Source organism: Giraffa tippelskirchi, chromosome 2 (assembly GCF_054371585.1).
Source record: "Giraffa tippelskirchi isolate mGirTip1 chromosome 2, T2T-mGirTip1v1.2.pri, whole genome shotgun sequence".
In the NCBI taxonomy this organism is placed as follows: Eukaryota; Metazoa; Chordata; class Mammalia; order Artiodactyla; family Giraffidae; genus Giraffa; species Giraffa tippelskirchi.
Window position 1 is genome coordinate 65223233 of NC_137276.1, and position 22070 is coordinate 65245302.

Here is a 22070-nt window from a genome sequence, read left to right on the forward strand (position 1 = left end):
ATGAAGTTCAATCCCTTCGTGACTTCTGACCGAAGCAAGAATTGAAAAAGGCATTTCAATGCGACTTCCCACATTCTCAGGAAAATTATGTCTTCTCCTCTTTCTAAAGAGCTAAGACAGAAGTACAACAGTCGATCCATGCACATCTGAAAGGATGATGAAGTTCAGGTTGTACAAGGGCATTACAAAGGGCAGCAAATTGGCAAAGTAGGTCCAGGTTTACAGGAAGAAATACGTCATCTACATTGAACGAGTGCAGCGGGAGAAGGCTAACGGCACAACTGTGGGCGTTCACCCCAGCAAGGTGGTTATCACCAGACTAAAACTGGACAAAGACCGCAAAAACGGTCTCAAATGTAAAGCCAAATCTCGCCAAGTAGGAAAGGAAAAGGGCAAATATAAGGAAGAAACAATTGAGAAGATGCAGGAATAGTCATCTTGTTTACAGCTTTCATTAAAAACTGTTAAAATGAAAAAAAAAAGACATTTTCATCTATAGGAAAATTAACACCAACACATTGATGTTGCTAGAACAAGGCCCTTTACTGCCCTCTGCTGGAAATATCTCATAGTATAATAAATACATAAATCTTCAATCTGAGTGGGAAAGGAGTACGTCAAGGCTGTATACTGTCACCCTGCTTATTTAACTTATATGCAGACTACATCATGAGAAACGCTGGGCTGGATGAAGCACAAGCTGGAATCAAGATTACCGGGAGAAATATCAATAACCTCAGATATGCAGATGACACCACCCTTATGGCAGAAAGTGAAGAACTAAAGAGCCTCTTGATGAAGGTGAAAGAGGAGAGTGAAAAAGTTGGCTTAAAGCTCAACATTCAGAAAACTAAGCTCATGGCATCCAGTCCCATCACTTCTTGGCAAATAGATGGGGAAACAGTGGAAACAGTGGCTGACTTTATTTTTCTGGGCTCCAAAATCACTGCAGGTGGTGACTTCAGCCATGAAATTAAAAGACACTTACTCCTTGGAAGGAAAGTTATGACCAACCTAGACTGCATATTAAAAAGCAGAGACATTACTTTGTCAACAAAGGTCCGTCTAGTCAAGGCTATGGTTTTTCCAGTAGTCATGTATGGATGTGAGAGTTGGACTACAAAGAAAGCTGAGCGCCAAAGAATTGATGCTTTTGAACTGTGGTGTGGAGAAGACTCTTGAGAGTCCCTTGGAGTGCAAGGAGATCCAACCAGTCCATCTTGAAGGAGATCAGTCCTAGGTGTTCATTGGAAGGACTGATGTTGAAGCTGAAACTCCAATACTTTGGCCACCTCATGGGAAGAGTTGACTCATTGGAAAAGACCCTGATGCTGGGAAGGATTGGGGGCAGGAGGAGAAGGGGATGACAGAGGATATGATGGTTGGATGGCATCACCGACTCAATGGACATGAGTTTGGGTGAACTCCGGGAGTTGGTGGTGGACAGGGAGGCCTGGCGTACTATGGTTCATGGGGTCGCAAAGAGTCAGACACGACTGAGCAACTGAACTGAACTGAGTGGGATAGGCACCACCTTCCCCCTTAGATATGGCTTTCTTGTTCAGTATATAATCTGCCAAACCATCATGGCAGCCATGGGCCCAAAGTCACACAAGCCCAGCCCAGCCATCATTCCCTTTCTGCTGGCATGATTTTGTCTCAGGTGAGTGCTGTCAACTGACCTCAGCCTCGGCCCCAGCTGGGAAACATGCTTCTGAATGTGTCACAGGCAGACAAGGACGCTGAGGGCTTCGCCTCTGTTGTTCCTCCCCCTCATCACCTAGCCCATGACGGGCTCAAATGACTGACCCCTGAACACATCCCACAAATGCTTACGTAACACTGAGAGCACTGGCTGGGGAGTAGGGACTACCATCAGAGTCAGCATGGGCTCTAGCTTGCTGTGTGGCCACGGGGAAGTTCTTAGTCCTTTCTGGGCCACTTTTCCCTTATATAAAATTAGGCAGTTGTACTTGATCATTTCCAGCTCAGAGAGCTCTGGCAATGACCCCTTGACCCCAAACTCATGGAATTTTGAGAAAAACAGGAAGATCATTCCCAACTGCTGACAGAAAGGCAGTCAGAAAGACAGCAGACTACAACCTGATTTTTTTATTAGACTAGGAAATATAATTTATTTCATAAAAATTAATTTTGTTACAATAGGAATGCTAAATGTTATTTACAGGTTGTAGTACAGAATAAACAGAGGTGGGACTGGGGCCAGCCCGGCAGCCCTCGGGCATATAACCATGTCCACTGCCCAGGTGGGTGGTACAGCCCTTGGCCCGCAGGAGAGCTACTCCCTGCACCCAGGCTCCTGGTCACCTCTCCCCAGAGGGCCTGTTAAGGGAACTGGCTCAGCTGCCTGGTTGCTGGGGGAAGGAGACCAGAGGGCCTTGGAGCATCCAGGAGAGGGCAGGGCCCCTCTGGAGCCCAGAACCCTACGAGAGAAGGCAGAGGGAGAGGCACGTAGAAGATACACCGACTGACCCTGTGTACTTGGAGAGGGCAACCTCCAGGCGGCCCAGGTGGACTCGAGGAGGGCACACACACACACACAGGTGGGGACACGTTCCCGGAGGGGCACGCTGATGTGCCCACTGATAAAAGCACATGCAGACAGGCACAGATGTGCAAGCACACCCCAGAGACGAGAGAGATGTCAACACAGCGCGTAGGCCCTGCAGCGGCACTTAATCTGTGGCTCTCAATGTACTCGGGCTGCGTGGGGCTGCCTCTCAGGCCTGAATAAGCTGAGAAACCTCCATGCCACCCTGAGGTGGGCAGTCTGCAGACACAGTCACAGTAGCCCAAGCAGATTGATGGAGCCAGCAAATCCTTTCCAGGCTTTTCTTATAAAGCTGGACGGTTTGAGCCCTCCCAGGAGGATTTAGCCAATTGGCTCTGTGCTCCAGGCCCTGGTACACAATTTCTGGAAATCAGGTTAGAAATGGCACCTAGGTGGCTGCCCTGGCCTCATCCAACAAGAGCTCCCGCGCTGGGCGCTAAGGAAGCAGGCTTCTGAGGGTGGGACAGGGAGGAGGGGCAGGGAAGGAGGGACAGGGAGGAGAGGAGGGGCAGGGAGGGACGAGGGGCAGGGAGGAGGGCCGTGACAGACCACAGTCAACTTCAACCCACCAGGGTTCACCTCAGAAGCCTAGAATGACGTGTCAGAGACCAAAGGGCCTCAGACAGCAGTTGCAGAGCCTTCTAGGTCTAAAAAGGAAAAGAGGCCTTGAGAAGGCAGTCACATGCCTGAAGTCACACAGAGACCTCATAGCAAAGCTGGAGCTTGAACGCTGGTCCTTGGACTCCAGACTGCCCTCATGTGACCACACAGGCCCACATGGCTCAGACTAGGAGCAGGCAGGGAGACTGAGCCCGAGGTGGATGGCACCTTTGGCAGGGAAGTCTCGCTGCTTTTGTTGCGGCAACGTCCACACAGGCACTGGGGTAAAAGTGAAAGGCTGTGGTCTCAGCCTCAGGGGCTCAAGCCTGATGCAGGCCTGGCCCCTTGAGCAGCCCTGATAAAAAAGAATCTCTCTCAAACCCAGCAGGCCCTCAACGGCTGGCAGCCGGTTCCCCAAGGGGCTAGGGGGTGGTAAGAATCTCACTGTCCCCACATCCCCCCAAGTACATGGCTGGGACGCCAGGCTTAGGACACTGGCTGGGACTACAGCCCCCTAACCTGCTTTTCTCCCAGGAGACCAGACTTTCAAAGGCCAGGATACACCCAGGCCGGTCCCAGCAGCTGCTCCTGGACCTGCTGGGGCAAGCCCTGGGGTGAGTGCCCAGAGCTGGCATTTGCTTTGGCCTGGGTGCCAAGGAGAAGAGACCTTTGATGTGGCCTCTGTGCCAGCTCAAGAGTCTGGTTCCAGCTATCACCAGATGGCTGGAAAGGGACCTTGATGGCCCTCAGAACATCCTGGAACAGGCTGGCTGGCGAGGAGATGCCACACCCGTCTCCACCCTGCCGGTCAAAGCTTCCTTCAGACTCTCCCAGACAGAAGGAGAATGAGAAGAGGGTTACAGGGAGGTGCCTGGGGAGATCAGAGCTGGGAAAATAGCCCTCCACCCCTCCTCCTCCACTCCAGGCAGGTGTGGAAAGCACAGCCAGACCAGCTGCCTCCCTGCCTCCCATGCCGCCCACAGGGCTGGCTGCTCACAAGTTCCTCAAAGCCACAGCAACCCCAGAAGCTCAGGCTTCTGAAGCAGGAGAGCCTGTCTTATCCTCCCTTTCTGTTTTACAGGAGAAATGGAAGGGAATCTGCTAGGGAAGGGCAGATCCTGTATTCCTGGGCATTAAGAGAAGGCCCACCTGCTCCAGCCCACCTGGTCTAGAGGCTGGGGTGTCCCAGCTGGCCCCACCTTGGGGTGGGGGAAGAGAGGTATCCACAGGGGATTCTCATCCCTGACTTCTTTCTCTGTGAGGACCCTCTCTGGGCCACGTCCCCTCTCCAGGAGCCCCCAGACCATAGTACTCCCTGGCTGCGCTGGCCCACCCACATTTTCCATCCCAGGTCCTTTTAATCTGGATTCCTGGGAACCCAGAGGAGCCATGGGGGCACCTGCCTGGGGCTGTGAGAGGGAGGCAGGACCCCACCCCACGCCAGACGTCAGGCCTCCTTGGCTTTACTGATTCAGCATCTGTTTAAGATTTCAGAAAGAAACACGGGACCAAGCTCAGACCTCATCTGACCCTGTAGAAGTGCGGAAGCTGAGGGCTTGTTAGAATTTAGTCTAAGATGGAATCATTAGCAGCAAAGGGTTTCCTATTCAGTCTCTCTCTCCCTGATTCTCTCTCTCTCACACACATACACACACAGAGGCTGCTGGCCAGAATCACAAGCAGGCCCACACTTACCCACACTCAAGAAAAGCGTTTTCTATTTTTTTGTGTTGTTTTTTTCATTTTCTTTTTTTTTCTTAAAAAGAACTTATCCAAATATCTGGATAATAAATCATTTGCGTTTCCTAAGAAACTGGGTTTTCTTTTCCCTTGTGGTTTTGGTGTTTTTCTTTTTTTCTTTTTGAGCCTTATTAGCGGTTGGAAGCTTTCTTTCTTTCCTCTTCCTTTTCACTTGTGGACAGGAGAAAGCAGTTTCTCTGAGTTGTACTTGACTCTTCAAAGAGGAAAACGGTGTGAACGGAGAGGGAGGGAGAATCAGTAACCAAGGAAGAGAGTAAAGAACACAACTAAAACAGGTGTCCCAAGAGCACTCGGGGCTGAGGGTGGGAGGGCCACCTCCTTGTTCCCCTAGCTGCCTCCAGAGGGCCCCGCCCCTCCCGGTTCCTGCACAGAGGTCTGAGGTCAGGAGATACAGCATGGGGTGGAGAAGGACGGCTGAGTCCTCCCAACAACGAAGTCCATGGATCTCCTAAGGCTGGTTGTGGTCTGTGGGTGGGGCAAGGTGGGGGAGGAGGAGGAGGGGCGATTCTGGCTGTGAGCTCGGGGGCAGAGGAGGCCCAATTGCCCCCAAGGAGGCTGCCCGGGGTCTGCCTGTGCCCGCCTCCTGCTGGTCCCTCCCAGCCCACAGGTGCGGGCCAGCTCAGCAGTCCCCATCGGTGGCCATGGCCACCAGCATCTCGCTCTTGCCCATCTCCTCCAAGGCACTCGCCAGGCTGTTGAGGTCTCCGTCGTCCTGCTGCAGAGCTTCCCAGAGGTCCAGGATCACACCCGTGGGGCTTGCTTTGGTGGCAAAGTAGTTCAGGTACCTGATGGAGGGAAGGAGAAGGACCTTGGGCTCCCCAGATGCTCAGCCCCTCCCAGGGGCCATAGGTTGAGGGGCCCCTGGGAGGACCTCCCCAGAGCACTGGGACTGTGGGCTCTGGGCTCCCACAATCCTGGGTCTGAGTCCCAGCCCCTCTGCTTGCAGGCTGTATGGCCCCAGGCCATACACTGCTCCTCTTTGAGCCCCAATGAGGATGACTATTGCCATTATATCTATCCAGCATTTTAAGTTCTCCAGAAGAGTTCTGATACCAGGATGTATTCTGTCACCCAGCAAGCATTTCCAGAACATCTGATGTCCTGGGCACAGGGCTGCTGCTGCTGATCACAGCTGGCTGGTATCCTGGCTCGACCTGATTCTCACGAGCTGACTCTCTGAGCATGATGCTCTTCAAGGAACCACTATCAGGCTGCCTGCCCTGTGGGGACACTGGGAAGGGGGGCAGCTGTGGTCCTGGCCTGGCAGACCGTCCCCACACTCACCGGTCCATGGAGAGCTTCTGTGCCAACAGCCGCCAGTCGTTGCCACGTGAGTTGGGGGCATCCAGGCTGTTGCATATCTTCTGGCGGATGGACAGGGGGATCTTGAAGGCGTAGGGTCCCAGTTGGGTGGTGACCACACTACTGGGGGCGGAGCAGAGGGCGTCTAGGGAGCCAGCGGGCGTCTGGAAGGACAGGGAGCAAGGGTGAGATGGGGAGAGGGCTCCTGTGTGCGATGCCACTGGGCATCTGTCCCTCCATCCTTCCTGCCCAGGGACTGTGAGCTCGGGGAGACTGAGACTCAGCAGTCTCAGTCTCAGTCTCAGACACAGAGACTCGGCATCTCTCTGTGCTCTGGGTGGGCTCCAGCTGCTCAAAGGCCTCGTCCCCTGGAAGGTGAGCTCTCCAGGACCGGGGTGGCACACCCTTCCTGAGCCTCAGGGTGCACATGCTAATGCATGGCCTCAGCCAGTGCTGATGCTGTCTCGTGACTACAAAGCCACGAGGGCCTCAGCCACAGTCTCATCCACGTGGACCCACTTTTACACAAGCAAAAATGAAGTCTAGAAAGGGGAAGTGACTATCCACAGTCACATGTTGAGTCAGTGACAGGGGTGGGTCTAGACTACATTCAGCACTCTCTACACTGCACTGAGGGGAGGCCCCGGCACTGTCCCCCCGGGTGCCTTTATAAACCTCAATCTGGGTTATAGTGATGGAAAACTACAGGCTTGGGCCGAGCATCGGCCTGATACAAGATCCACGATCCCTGCCCTCCATTAAATATTTTTTCTCATCTCCCAGGTGGGGATCCTTGTATCTGTCTCCCTGGTGGTTGTGAAGATCTGGTGAGATTTGGTACAGGTGCTTGCACTCAGTAAGTCACAGCTGTTGGCCAAGAGTGAGCACGTCCCAGCTCAGACATGGGAGGTGAGGGCACAGTTCTGTGGGAGGTGGCCCTTCCCCCAGATGAGGGGGAGCCTGGGGTCTGCACCCTGCAGCGCCCAGCCCCACGGGGTGTCTGAGCTCTGGCCCTCACCTCTGCCAGCGTGGTATGAAGCTGGAATATCTGGCCCTCCCCCTCCACCTGCCGCACGCAGATCTTGCAGGTGAGCTCCATGGAGGCCAGGCTGTGCCTCTCCAGCGTGAAGGTACAGTGCAGGGCCTTCTGGCTGCCACTCCAAATGTGATAGAAGGGGATCTCCTGGGGGAGGCAGGCAGGGTTAAGGAGGTGAGACCAGTTGGCCCTGCCCTCAGGGAATGGAGGCGCAAGCAGGGAAGGGGGCCAGCCTCAGGGAGGGCTAGGACCTTCCCATCCAGGTAGGCAGAGGAAGAAGAGCTGGGCAAGGGCCCGCCAACTGAGAAAGGGAGTATACAGGCAAGAAGGCATGAGTCTGAATATATGACTCTGTGTGTGTGTGTGTGTGTGTGTGTGTATGTATGTGTGAGACTGTGTGTGTGTGTGTGTGTGTGTGTGTGAGAGACTGTGGGACCAGGTCTGAATATATGAATATATGACTCTGTGTGTGTGTGTGTGTGTGTGTGTGTGTGTGAGAGACTGTGGGACCGGGTCTGAATATATGACTCTGTGTGTGTGTGTGTGTGTGTGTGTGAGACTGTGGGACTGGGTCTGAATATATGACTGTGTGTGTGTGTGTGTGTGTGTGTGTGTGTGAGACTGTGGGACCGGGTCTGAATATATGACTCTGTGTGTGTGTGTGTGTGTGTGTGTGTGTGTGTGAGATTGTGGGACCAGGTATGAATATCTGAATATATGACTGTGTGTGTGTGTTTGTGTGTGTGTGTGTGTGTGAGAGACTGTGGGACTGGGTCTGAATATATGACTGTGTGTGTGTGTATGTGACTGTGGGACTGGGTCTGAATATATGACTGTGTGTGTGTGTGTGTGTGTGTGTGTGTGAGACTGTGGGACCGGGTCTGAATATATGACTCTGTGTGTGTGTGTGTGTGTGTGTGAGATTGTGGGACCAGGTATGAATATCTGAATATATGACTGTGTGTGTGTGTGTGTGTGAGAGACTGTGGGACTGGGTCTGAATATATGACTGTGTGTGTGTGTATGTGACTGTGGGACTGGGTCTGAATATATGACTGTGTGTGTGTGTGTGTGTGTGTGTGTGAGACTGTGGGACCGGGAAGCCTTGTGGACTCAATAGTTTCACACAGATGGGCATGGGCAGAGGGATGTGACCATCAGAGATTAGTCTGGACAACCTGGCAGGCATGAATGCTCTTAGAGATGGTAAGACCTCTGTAAAGATGATGTATATAGACAGTGTGTGCGGAAGTGTATGAGCGGGGTACAGGGGGAGAAAGAGAGAGACACAAGGGTGGGTGTGGGGACCATGGCTTCAGGACGGAGAGAAAAGGTAGGGAGGAGGGATTGGTCTTCTCTGGGCAGCCCCCTCCCCAGCTCCACCCCACCCCTTCCTTTGGCCCAGCCCTCACCTGGTACTTGGCCAGCAGCTTGCTCCTCCAGTGGGCATGGGGGATGTCGTGGAGCGAGAGGCGCAGATTATGGTAACTGTCCTTAAACAGCAAGGGTTTTGGCTCCTCCACTAGGTAGCCACCCAGGGTCCGTTCCAGCTCCAGTACCTCCTGTGGGCCAGGGAGCCATGAGAAAGGGGAGCCCATCACATTTGGCCAACAGGCTCTTTCTTGCTGCAGGTTTGAGACTTGGGGACACATGTGGGTAGAGGGAACCAGGCTGTAACATTGAGAGCAGGGGCCCATCTGAGCCACAGGACTGGACATTTGGTAAGTGCTCAAAGAAAACTTACTGTGTGGGTGGATGCATGGATGGATAGACAGAAAAATGGATTAATGAATGGACAGATAGTGGGACAAGTGGATGGGTGAATGGATTTATAGATGACCAAATAGATACATGGATGGATAAATATACGGGTTGACAAATAGATGGGTGGATAGATACAGACAAACAAAATGATGTGTAGATGAAAATACAAGTGGATGGGTGCATAAACAGAAGGACAGATAGAAGAAAAGATAAACGGATGGGTGAGTGATGGCTGGATGACTGGATGGATGGACAGAGACTGAATAAACAAAGAATGACATCAAACCAACATGTGGCAACTTCCCTCTTGATCTCCATTCCATTCTCTGTCCATAACTGGACGTTAGCCAGTGCCCTAGTACCAGGAGATCCAGGCTGCAAGAACATTTCCCAGGAGCCTCTAACCCATTATGGGCCTCCTGGAATTTCAGGTCAGCCTGGTCCCAGGAGGAGACTCTCTCCCATGAGGCCTTTTCACCTGTGTTGCATCAGTCAGCAACTTGGAGTCTGAGACGAGTCACATGAGACCAGGAAGCAAAGGAGCTAGAAGAGCCCACAGACCATGGGTGGGGCCTGGAGCCACAGGAAAGAAGGAGGCTTCATAGAGGCGGTAGATGGAAAGATGGAGAAGGAAAAGGGGTTTAAACAGGGCTAAGGGTCTGTGCTCTCCCACTGTCTGTCAGGATGAGACTGAGGTCCTGGGAACCGGTGGGAGGGTGGGCAGAGAATGGACAGGGTCTTAGAGGCAAGAGGGACAGGGAGGTACTAACACTTGCTGTTACCAGGTTGTAGGTGCTAAAATCCTTCTCTCTCTACCCGCCCTGAACCCCTCCTCATCTGCCATGGCCCCCCTCACTTAGGGGCACTATCCACTGTTCTGCACACACTAGGAGCTTGGCTGTCAGTCCTGACCCTTCCTCCCCTCCCCTTACTCTTCCCATTGGTCACTGCTTCTGTCCATTCTACTGACTAAACAGAGTTCAGCCCCCTTGCCTGCCTGTTGTCCAGGGTCCAGCTCAAGGTCTGGCTGCAGCCTCCCAGCCTTTTGTCTATCCATCCCCACACTGAAGCTTTCAAGAGAGCACCTGTGAATAGGTGTCCACCAGGTCTCTGCCCCCACCCACTGGACGGCTTCTGAATTCCTTGGCATGACCCCAAGACTGTTGGGAGGCCGAGCCCTGCCATCTCTCGAGCCGCACCTCTCACACCCCAGCACGCTTTGGCACACAGAACACCACACCTGCCTCTGCATAAGCTGCTCCATCTCCCAGAATGCTCTTCTCCCTTCTCTGCCTGGAGCTCCCACCTGTCCTTGAGAGCTTAGGGCTAAGGTCAGCTCTGAGAAGGCTGTGAAGTCTTCTCGGGCTCCCTCCCCAACAACCAAGCCCTGCCAGCCCGCATCCCCAGGCTGATGCTCCCTTAGCCCCACATCAGTGATCCTCAGGTCTGTCTCCACCTCTAGCCCGCAGCTTGGCGAGGGCAGAACTGTGCCCGACTCATCTCTGTATCGCGAGGGTCTGATGCCATTTCAATGTTTGAGGAAAGAAGGAATGACTGGATGAGGCTGATGGTGGCAGAGGGTGCCTGGCAGGTGCCATGATCCCGGGGAGGGAGTACTGGAAGGTACCATGCAGTGGGCTGGCTGTGGGTGAGGCACCCGCAGTGTGCGGGCCTGTGCGGGCGTCCATGGTCTGGCCTTACCTTCAGCGCTACAGGTGTGTCCTCCAGGCAGTAGACTCTGAGGTTGTACTCCAGCGAGGTGCAGAGGGCAGGGGCAAAGATGGCCAGCTGGAGTCGCTTGACTGCCGAGCGGGAGTAAGACTCACCCGTGAACACATAGGTGCCCAGCTGGTCCAGCAGGATGTGGCAGGACCTGGCCTCCAGCTGGCAGTAGCAGGGGGTGTTCAGGGTCTCCTCGTCTAGGGTCACCACTTCCTGTAGGGTCACGGGGGGTGGGGGTGAAGTGGCCGGGTCAGCCAAGGCCCTGGAGGGGGTCCATCCAGGTTGGGCCAGGAGGAAAGGGGCTTTCAGATCCCAAGGCCCCCCAGCCTTGCCTCCTCACCTCCCAGTGGCCCTGGTGGGCCTGGGTCTTGAGCTGGAAAATCCAGTTGCTGGCACTGACTTCGGCGCAGTGGGGCACTGTGAGGATGACCGGGCGGCACAGCAGGAGGCCCGTGGGCCCGCAGGTCACTGCGGGGCTCAATACTGTCTGGGTCCCTTCTGAAAGCGGGCTGGAGCAGGGTGGAGGGTGAGAGGGAGGCAGTGAGGAAGCGGGGCTGGGCTCCCCGCTGCCCTGGCTGCTAGGGTGAGAGAAGGCAGTTCTGTATCCCTGGGGCTCCCAGAGTTAAGGAAAAATGGCACAGGCCTTGAGATCATTTCTAGATTTTTGCTATCACATCGCAACATTCTCATACCCAAATCTTTGCTCCTATTTTCAAAGGTTCTGCACTCTGCAGATGCTGTGGATAGGTACTGCTAAAAAGCCCTCTGGAAAACTGGTACCCATCCACATTCCCACCAACACGCCATGGGAGGGCTGTGTTCCCACACTCTTGCCAATATGAAGGTGCTGCTGCTGCTGCTGCTGCTAAGTCGCTTCAGTCATGTCTGACTCCGTGCGACCCCATGGACTGCAGCCTACCAGGCTCCTCCGTCCATGGGATTTTCTAGGCAAGAGTACTGGAGTGGGGTGCCACTGCCTTCTCCGATGAAGGTACTATGACATTTGAAAATATCTTTGCAAATTCATGAGCAGAGAAACTTCCAGTACCTCATAGCTCTTTCTTTTACTATTTCTTTGATTTCAAATTATGTCAAACATTTTCTCATAACCTACTGGCCACGGTGTGTGTGTGTGCATGCATCTGTATGTATGACAGTGTGTGTGTGAATCACTCGCTCATATCCTTTGCCCATTTTTGTACTGAGATGTTCAGTTTTTCTTACGGGTCTCCCAAACCTCTTCACATAGTTAGGATGTTAGCTCTTTGTCATATTGTAGCCAGCTGGTCATCTGGCTTTCAGTTTTATGATTTGTTGAGCTGGTTTTGTATGACTTAAATGGGAACAAATATAGAGCAATGTCTTCCTTGGCGAACTATGTCTGGTCTTGGCACTGGGCTTAGAAAGGAATATACTTGAGCCCAAGGTGGGCAAGCAGCAGGGAGACAGGCCAAGCAGGGGGCAGCCAGGCTGGGTCTGGGTCTCTCTACTCACAGGGTGTTCTCTGCCTTGTTGATGAGGAGGTACATCTCATAGAACTTGCCCTGGGGGATGGCTCCATTGGGCACCAGCAGACTGACCCCTAGCAGGAGAGAGAGGTCAGTAGGGAGGGGCTAGAAGGAGTCCAAGAGCTTAGCACAGGGGATGGGGGGTTGGCCTCCAGCTTGGAATAGGGAGAGAAAGACATCTTCTGAGATCCTGGTGGTCACCAGCAAGGCATGGGGAGAGTGGTTGGGTGCCAGGAAAGGCCAGGTTACTGACCGCAGTGGGGGCTGTCCAGAGGGACCGCACAGGGGATGCATTGCAATGGGATATAGAGATAGCCCAAAGTCCTGGAGGCTGAAGGGGTGGTTCCAGCCACAGCCTAGCTCAGGGTATGACACTGGGAAACTGTCAACTGCTGGCTATGCAACCTGAGCTGGGGAGCCCTGCCTTTTTAACAGCACCCTGTAGGTTTGTTGACTACACGGCAGTATTCTTTCCCACTTACTCGATAGTGAAATTGAGGTTTAGAGAGTTCCCCTGCCCTAGCGAGGTAGCGGCAGACCTGGACCCCAGGTCTTCATTTTATCATCACTTTATCCCCTTAGGCCTCACTTTCCATGTCTGTGAAGTAGGACCAGGAAGTTCTATTTTCGGCTGGGTGAGTGTTAGACTGTCTAGAGGGGAACGTGCTGAGGCCAGGCTGATGGGCAAGCAGAGCAGGGACCCACCTGTGCCCGGGATGCTGAGCCTCCCGCCCAGGCAGCCAAAGGTGCCACTGACACTGCTCCCTGGGTCACGGGGCAGGCCCAGGAGCTGCTGGGAGCCGAGGCTGGCACTGCGCAGGTGCAGGAAGTGGGTGTCCCGGGCAAAATCACCAGGGTACGTGCCAGACGGCAGGACTCCCAGCAGGTCGGCCCCGTCTGTCAGCCCTGGCCCAGAGCCGGTGGTGCCGGAGCTGTAGACCTTGATCTTGAGGTTGGGCAGCGGGTCCAGCAGCGGCGAGTTGGTCATGGGGATCTTGTCGGCTGAGTCCTGCAGGGCGTACTTTGGCCCGCGGTAGATGCTGGCGCTGGCAGTGAGGTCGGGAGGCACGGATGGGTGCAGGAGCTGTGGGTTGTCTGCAGGGCAGGGGCTGCAGTCAGACTCAGCCTGCAGTGCCTCCCTGGCCCCATCCCACCCTCTGCTACTGCTGGGGGCCCTTCTTGTACAAAATCCCACCCAAATTCCAGCTCTGAAAGGTTCCATTGCCAACTGAGGCAGGAAGCTTAGGGACTTGCCACCTGAGTTATTTCTTCTCTTTCCTGCATCGCTCTAATCCATATTTGTCCAGTGATCTTTATTAAAAAATACTCTATGGAATCTGAAAGATGGTAACGATAACCCTATATGCGGGACAGAATGAGAGACACAGATGCATGGAACAATTTTATGGACTCTGAGGGAGAAGGTGAGGGTGGGTCGTTCTGGGAGAATGGCATTGAGACATGTGTATTGTCATATGTGAAACAGAGCACCATTCCATGTTCGATGCATGTGACAAGGGCTCGGGGCCGGGGCAGTGGGATGATCCAGAGGGATGGGAGGGGGAGGGAGGTGGGTGGGGGGTTCGGGAAGGGGAACACATGTAAACCCATGGCTGATTCTTGTCAATGTATGGCAAAAACTATTACAATATTGTAAAGTAATTAGCCCCCAAGTAAAATAAATAAATTTATAAAAAAAAAAAAAAAAAAAAAAAAAAATACTCTAGAGAAACTTCAAGAGGGAGTCAGGCACCTCTGCTCTGGTCTGGCTGGTCTGGCTGGTCTGGCTGCCAAGCCCCCTGGGGACCCTGCCCGCATCCACCACCCCAGGTGTTCCCAGGTCCTTACTGGGCCTTGCAGTCTTGAAGTTGACTGGGTGGAAGCCGCCGGTGAGGGCAGCGGATGAGTCGGTGATGTCGGTGTCAAAGTCCCGGCAGTTGCGGCGGTACACCACCACCGCCACCACTATGAGGACAACCACCACCAAGAAGATGGACACCACAAGGCCTGCATACAGCGCCATGTCCCCTGAGGTCTCCAGGACTGTGGGGACAGGAGGACCGAGTGAGGGGCAGGGGGCAGAGACCCAGGCCTTGGGGGAGCCAGAGATTCCCTTGGTCCCCGGGGAGAGGCAGGGCCTGGGACAGACTGGCGCTGTCCTAGGTTTAAATCTGAGCCCTGCCAGACAGGCTGGTGACCTCAGGCAAGCCTTGAACCTCCCTGACCATCCATCTCTATAAGTAAAATGGTCTAAATGCCCCTGCCCCCATGCTCTGCTTCCTTCCCAGTGTAGTAAGGAGAGGAACAGGCCCTCCTAGAGTGGACACTCCCAAGAGTAAAGTCACTGCTCTCTGCCCAGGAGGTGACAGGGCCTGTGGCTCAAAGTCAGGGGGCCACAGAGTGTCCTGTCCAAGGTGGGAGTAAATCCAGGGCCTCACTTGCAGCCTGCAGCAATCTCCATAGGACCTAAGGTCCTGGTTCCCAGAAATCTCTGCAAGTAGCTGCTCTGAGCTCACTTCCATTCTGGGCTGAGGGCAGGAGGGGGAGGGGAAGCAGGAGGAGGAGAATGAGATGCATGGTGATGGAGCGGAGGGAAGGGAAGGGAGAACTGGAAGGGAAGGAAGGGGCTCAGGGAGGCAACCCCAGGTTATACTCCCCACCCCAGACAGGCTGCTAGGCTGGAGGACACCCCGCTCTGGACAGTGGGCAGGGCAGGCTGCTGTACAGCTAGAAGCAACAGCAGGCAGCCAGGTAGAGGTGTTCTGTCCAATAGAACTTTCTAGGATGATGGCGTATCCCATGTCTACACGGTTTCCCATGACAGCTGCCAGCCACGTGCGGTTATTAAACAACTAAAATGCGGCTGACTTGGCTGAGGAAAAGAGTTTTTAGACATATTTATTTTCAGCTAAGATAAATATAATTTTCAAGCCACACATGTCTAGCGGCTACTACACTGGACAGCACAGCAGAGCCAAGACGGCTGCCCCCACCCCACCCCATTTCCTCTGGGAGCTCGGGGAAGCCCCTGTCTGCTCTCCCCCAACCCCCAGGGGCCCTCAGAGAGGGAGGCCGGCTTTCCTGCCTGAACTGAGGGGAGGCCTGAGCTTCAGCAAGGTAGGGCAGGGCCCTCAGCCCTGAGGTTTGCCTGATTCCACCACCTGCCGGACCTCCATCTCTCCTCATTCTTGGGCTCCCCAGGAGAGCTGCCAGAGAAAGTCCCCAGGGCTGGGCTCCCACCTCTCTGGGGGCTCTGCCTTATCACATCGTTGCTATCATGGGGGGTGGTCACTTGCCTGGTGATTTACAGTATCTAATCAGTTACCAGTCTGCCCCCCCTGTGAGTTGCATTCAGGGCCTCACTACTGATTTTATAATTCTGGAATTATTTGGAAATTGTGGCTTAATTACCACAGGCCAATCTGCCCAAGCGGCTTCACTGCAACGCAGCACAGCCCCTGGGGAGCGGGTGTCCCCAGGGCCCTAGGCGGTGTCAGTCGGCTGCTGGGGGAACAGTGAGAAGCACTGGGAGGGGTAGGTGTGAGCCTGCCTGCTGGCCCCACCCGACAGAGGAAAACTGAGGGGTGGGGCTAGGAGCAGAAGCTCTGGCCAAATATTTAGGTTCCAATCCTAACTGGATCCTTGGGTAAGTCCCTTCTCTCTGAGACTCAGTTTCTTCTCCTATAATGGCAAGGTCAAGATAGTGTTCGGGGGCCCTTCTTTCAGCTGAGGGTCTGCCTGTCTGACCGTGATGGAGACCATGCCACATGCAGTGTTGGGCTCTGGGAGCCCCACAGGGCTTGTAGGGGGGCACCTTCAACTCTCCCTGCCCCTTGCCCTGCCCTGCACTCCACCCCTTGAAAAAACCAGCCAAGGAAAACCAGGGGTCCCCCCAGAGGAAAGAGGATAGCCATGAAATGGGACTTACGGTGGCTTTTGGGGTCACTTAGAATTTTCTTATCTGTCGAGGGAAATAAAGGGAAAGAAAGACAATGACACAGATGACAGGGAGAGGGTGGTAGAGAGGGTGACGGGGAGATGCGTGGATGAGATGACAGCATGGCAGGCAGGCAGGGCCCCAAGGGGCTGCTTCACTGCAGGCCAGGCGGTGGGGGCTGGGTGGGGGGCTTATCTGGCTCCAGAGCCACCACCCTGGACCCTGCCCTCTTAAGACTCACTTTGCACGCACAGCCCATCAGTGCAGTTCTTGGAGTCGAGCAGGGTCCCACTGCAGTCCCGGCCTCCGTTCTGGGGCGGGGGCGCCATGCACTCGCGGCTGCGCCAGTGCGCGCACTCAGTGCTACAGGCTGACCACTTGCTCCATTCCGTCCACCCGCCGTCGACTGTGGGGACACAGCATGTGGTACATGGGGACACGGGCATGCACAGGTGCCTGCACACACGGTTACATGTGCACAACACAGCAGTGCACGCACACACAGAGTACAGCAGGGAAAGAGGAATCCAAGACATACACAGGCCGTTCAGAGAAATCCACGCCATGGGCCAGATGAGAGTCAGAGGAACATAGGTGGGCAAAGACAGCTCCAGACACACACATAAGATCACTGACACAGACTCAGCACAAGGTTCACACACAGGCACAAACCCAGGGTGAAAAACACCACACATTCACACAAACACGTCACCAGAGAGAGAGAACACAGACCGACCGATGGGGATACAGAACAAGACACAAGGAAAAGAGGACTGCAGCAAGACGGGGGTCAGCAGCCAGGTGTGCCGAGCAGTCAAGGGCAGGAGCACAGGCACTCTGACTCCGGGTGCCTCTGGGACCCTGGCCTGGGGGCTGACACGGAGAAACCCCAGCCTGGAGGGCAGAGAGCCTATCCCCAAGAGCCTTTGCCTCCGTCTCTCCCACAGCACAGGGCAGAACAAGAGGTTAGAGGTCACGGCATCTGGTCCAGCAGGGTCAGCCAGCTGTGGGTCCCAGGACAAGCCCAGAAGGGGAGAAGTCAGTGGTCCTGACTCTGTGACCCCATAGCACAGAAGGCAGGGCTGGGCGTGGGTGCAGTGCCACCCGGCTTGTGGCCTTACCTGGGCACACGGTGGTGCAGGCAGTCTTCTGGAAGGCCTGGCCCTCGCAGAAAGCACCTCCGTTGAGGGGGGCAGGGTTGGTGCAGGTCCGCGTGCGCTTCTGCCAGCCACGGCCACAGCGGTTAGAGCAGGGTGACCACTCTGCCCAGCTGGACCAGCCGCCGTTCACTGCGAGGGTAGTAGGTATCACCCAGCTGGCCTGGCTCTTCACCCTGTGGGCCCCCCAGGCCCCATCCCAAAGCCCTGAGGAGGCCCCTCTGCTGAGGACTGGCCCTCCCGAGTTGCACCTCTTCTGCCATCAAGGCTGGGGACTCAGACACCAGCGGGCAGACTGGGGTTGCATTCAGCACCAGAGGGGACCCAATGACTCCCTGCCTTTCTGTACAATGGCAAGTAGAGGTCCAGAGAGGGCTGGCACCCAAGGTCCCCCTGTGAGGAATGGGGGTGTCTATAACTAGAACCCAGTAGAGGGTTCTATCTACAACACTCATCTCAGCCATGGCTCCGCCCTCCCACCCAAGGGGACAGCAAGGAATTGCTGAGGGGCCTGAGCAGCAGTCTGGAACTCTGTTAGAACAATGGCCATGGGGATGGGGATCCCAAGTGGGCCCTAACTCAGTCCCTACTCCCAGAGAACTGGTCTTCTTCAGGGATAAGCAAACGGCTTGAAAAGGGATGAGTGCTCCTGGCTGGGGGTCCAGGAGTGTCTGACCTCACCACTAAATTTGCTGTGTGACCTTGGAGAAGCTACCTCTCCTCTCTTGGGCCTCCTCCTCCCCACCTGTTCACCAGGGTCCTGCTGGCCTTTGGGTAGGACAGGGTCAGGTGGGCTGTATAGCCCCAGGTTCCCGTCCACTTCCACCATATGCGCCCCGCCGCCCCCTGCCACCACCCACTCCGGGCCGCACCGTAGACAATGACGGTGGCCGTGGTGCTACGGCGCTTTGCCACCATGTTCTTAGCCACGCAGGTGTAGTTGGCCGTATCAGACAGGCGGGCCTGGCGGATGATGAGGTTGTGGTCGATGGTGAGCAGGAAGTTGGTGTCCTGGGTGGGGTCGATGACATCCTCGTTCTTGAGCCATTCCACCTACAGGGGAGGAGTTGGGGTTATGAGGGCCCAGTGCCTGATCCCTGCACCTCGGAGAGTGTGCCCTGTCTGCAAGGGGTAGGTGGGGAAGGCCAAACTAAACAGGACAGCAGTTCTATCCATGTCCAACCTTGGTGGTGACCCAGGATGCAGGGCCTCTAGAGGCCAGGCACTGTGCCGGACACTGTAGAACACAGTCGTTAAGACGACCACCTACCAGCTGGCAGCCTTGGGAAGGGACTTCCACTCAGCCCCAGTTTCATCAACTATAAGTTGATATTCAGTAGCACTATCCAAAGGGCTACTGTGAGGATGAAATGAGTCCGTATATAGAAAGTGTGGAGCACATGCCTGGCTCACAGTAAGTACTAAATAAATGCATGTCTTCATCATTAACTTTGTAAACCGACTCCCTTAGTCAGGGTAAGAGGCCTGGCAGGTGATTAAAAACATGGTCCCCATTTTAGCAGACCTGGGTGTGCAAATCCCAGCTCCACCACTCGCTAGCTGGGTGACCCTGGTTGACCACTTCCCCTGTCCCAGTGCTGTGTTCCCAGCCATAAGATAGGATGACATGGGTTGCTATGAGGACCACTGTGCCAGGTGCTGGGCACATGTGGGAGCCCCATGAGGGTACCTGTCATGACGGTGTCTGAGCTCATTTCCAGATGGTGGCCTGGGCTGGGGGGAGTGATTAGAGCCAAAGTTCTGATGTCTGATCCTGAGCTGGAAGCCCAGGGGTCCATCTTCCCTAACCCTGTGCTACTGAGGTCCCTGGCAGCAAAGCTGAGATGTTTCCCCATGCCCTGCTCTGACTCCAGGACCACCAGTGCAGTGGGAGAGCGGCAGAAGGTCTGGAATACAAGCAGGGCAGTGAGGGGACAGGTGGGCATCACCCAGGGATGCACATGTGGTACAAGAAGATGTAATGGACTCAGATACATGCATTGTGAGGCTCTTTGGTGTCCATAAAGGTGGGTTCTTGGGTTCTGGGAGACAGTGTGTGCAGCCACTTCCCTTGCAGGAGACCGAGCCTGGGGTCAGCCCAAGGAATCCTGGGGGTTCCTTCCCCAGTTCTGCCCCATCCATGAGGTGAGATTATGCCCATGGAAGGCCCAGCTGGGATCTGGGATGTGCCGAGTTCTAAAGAGATGGCAGTTCTTTCCTCTATCTGTGAAATGGGAAGGCTCTGGGAGGCTGAGTTACCGTGGCTGGTGGTAAATACCATACCTGGGTGGCCTCTGCCATGCCCAGTATTTCCCATGTACTCACTCACCTCAGCCACAGGCACCCCCTCCGGAGGGCGGCACTGCAGGAGAACTTCATGGTCCAGGGGCACTTCCTTGCCCAGAGGCTCCTGATCAAAGTTCTTGCGCAGGTCTGGGAGAGGGAAAGGGTTCCATGGCACCGTCAGGCCAGGGCAGGGAGGAGGCCAGTCAGGCAGAGCAGGATCCTGAAGTGCCCCATTCTAGCCACGAGATGGCAGTGCACACCAAGGAAATTTCACCAGGACTCCTGGCCTTTACCAGGGGGATCTCTTCTCCAAGATGGGAGCCTCACCAGGTGGACTTAGGGGAACAAAGTTCCCTCCCTAACTCTGGGATCCTATGCACACGATGACTAGGGAAGCTGATGGCTTTGTTATATAAATAAGTAGGCAAAAAATGGCCATTAGAAATTCTGGCACCAAAGGTGGCACAGGCTCTGGGTCTTGGAGCCTTCTTCTGAGCTGGTGACCTCATGTCTATATGTAGAACTCTCTCTCCAGGATCCATGGGGGAAGGGGAAAGGGCCCAAGGGAATGGGGTTAGGGCATCCGGGCAGCATACATGCGATGCGGACGTAGGCCCGGCGACTCTTGGTGGTGCCCGCAGAGCTCCAGGCTACGCACTGGCACCAGTAATCCTCCAGCCCGAACAGCTCCTCCACCTGCTGCCGCGACACCTCGATCTGCACCTCTCGCACCTGCAGGCCTGGGAGGAGGAGCGAGATGTCGTTGATGGGGGGCCAGGTCAGAAGACAGGAGACACAGGATATGGGACCATGATATCTCACTCCTTTTCACCCCTCCCCACCCTCCAGTCCTGGGGGTTCCTCTCCCACTGCCTCCCGTTTCCATTTTTCTCATCTCTTCTGCTTTGAGCCTGGCCAAAGCCATCACTGCAGCTCACCTGGAAACAGTACTGGCTAACCTAAGCCCTCTGCCCTCACTCAATCCACTTTCCACCCTGCAGACAGTGTGTGTGCTTTGAAAGGTACAAGTGGCATACCATTCCCCTGCTATGTCCCCATCATCTCAGTGTAAAGACCCAGAGCCCCCATGTGGCCTGCAGGTCCTGTTAAGATCTATCTACTGCAGCCTTACTGGGAATCTTTGAGGCCCTCATGTTCCCCCAGCCTCTCTAGTCACAGGGCCTTTGCATATCCAGGCCTTTGCATATCCAGTTCTTTGCCTGGGACTCTTCTTCTGTCCTTTCTGTGTCTAGTGAACTCTCAGTCACCATCCGCTTTGGGCTAGGTCTCACTTTGGAGGAAAGCCCCTCAATGCTGGTCCACTGCCACCAGCTCTCAAAGTACCACTCAGCACTCCCATGGGTGCACTGGACACTGGTCTGTGCAGTTATCATTCCCCACCCAGCTCGATTCCCTCATGGCACTAACCACGGTCTGAAACTGTATTATTTATTGACATGTTCATGTATTAACTGTATCTCTTGCAGGAGAATGAGGTGAAGCTTTGCCCTGTTCACTGCTGTGGTCCAGGGCCTGGGACAGTCAGTGAGCTCAATGAATATGAGGTAAACATGTGGTCTCTCTCTGGTCATGGCTCAGGAGCCTGTGGGGCTGAAGCTAAGAGGAGGCCCCTTTTCCTGGGAATCCTCCAACCTCTCAATGGCTCCCTGTTGGGGCCCGAGGGGTTTCCTAGATAACTGGATCCACCAGCACACACAAAAGGAATCATTTACTCTTTTGCCTTTGCTCCCTCAATAACAAAATGCTCTACGTTCAAGTAAGGGATGAAGCCTCCTGGATGAGGCTGTCTATCTGAAGCTCCTCCCAAAGCCTGTGATAGAACTGAGACTGCCTCTTCCAGGAAGCCCTCCCTGACTGCCCTGTCTCTCCTCCTTGACATCAGGTATCTCAATTCATCCTCTCTTGGTTGCATGAGGGTTCTGATAAGCCCCTCGAGGGCAGGAATGTTGAGTGTACACCTTGTGGTACTGCATGGTGGTTAGGTGGAGGACTGGACGGGTTCTTGACAGATTTGAATCCTAGCCCCACCCTCACTCCTCATCTGTGTGACCTTAGCTAAGTTATAGATACTTAGCCTCTCTGAGCCTTGGTTCCCTCATCAGAGTAAAACACTCAAGGTAAATTCTAAATGAGTCATGGCAATTACAGCACCCAGACCAGGCTGGACACACATCTACTCTGGCAGCTCATATGGATCTCATTCAATTCTAGGGAGAAATTGAAACTCAGAGATGGAGGTGGCAGGCCCAAAGTCCCATAGCAAGTTGCCAGCAAAGCTGAGATCAGCTACTAGGCATCTTGCCCCAGTTAGAGCTCTGCCCAGTAATAAATGACACCTCTCTGGACCTCTCCCAGTGAAATCATTGCCTTAACTCTCCTGCATCCTAAGGTAGAGGGGCCCTTG

The 22070-nt window shown here is 54.6% G+C and overlaps 1 protein-coding gene and 1 pseudogene across 8 annotated transcripts in view; one reads left to right on the forward strand and one right to left on the reverse strand.

Moving 5' to 3' along the window:
• On the forward strand, positions 1 to 433 carry LOC145536918 (large ribosomal subunit protein uL24 pseudogene; annotated as a pseudogene).
• A 1666-nt stretch (positions 434 to 2099) lies between these two features.
• The window catches only part of UNC5B (unc-5 netrin receptor B), a 182773-nt gene continuing 162802 nt past the window's right edge, over positions 2100 to 22070 (reverse strand). For 4 of the 8 annotated variants that reach the window (XM_081567220.1, XM_081567251.1, XM_081567229.1 and 1 more), the window contains 16 exons: positions 20242 to 20385; positions 19689 to 19792; positions 18232 to 18412; positions 17324 to 17491; positions 16444 to 16608; positions 16194 to 16226; positions 14114 to 14308; positions 12971 to 13360; positions 12252 to 12339; positions 11098 to 11266; positions 10737 to 10970; positions 8684 to 8833; positions 7254 to 7418; positions 6218 to 6399; positions 5622 to 5718; positions 2100 to 5126 (listed from right to left, as the gene is read on the reverse strand). In XM_081567220.1, the coding sequence (XP_081423346.1) occupies positions 4965 to 5126; positions 5622 to 5718; positions 6218 to 6399; positions 7254 to 7418; positions 8684 to 8833; positions 10737 to 10970; positions 11098 to 11266; positions 12252 to 12339; positions 12971 to 13360; positions 14114 to 14308; positions 16194 to 16226; positions 16444 to 16608; positions 17324 to 17491; positions 18232 to 18412; positions 19689 to 19792; positions 20242 to 20385 (2627 nt within the window). In that variant the 3' untranslated portion in view covers positions 2100 to 4964. Of the gene's footprint in view, positions 5127 to 5508; positions 5719 to 6217; positions 6400 to 7253; positions 7419 to 8683; positions 8834 to 10736; positions 10971 to 11097; positions 11267 to 12251; positions 12340 to 12970; positions 13361 to 14113; positions 14309 to 16193; positions 16227 to 16443; positions 16609 to 17323; positions 17492 to 18231; positions 18413 to 19688; positions 19793 to 20241; positions 20386 to 22070 lie in introns of those variants that run through there. The other 4 variants (XM_081567243.1, XM_081567268.1, XM_081567259.1 and 1 more) reach the window with 3 other exon arrangements.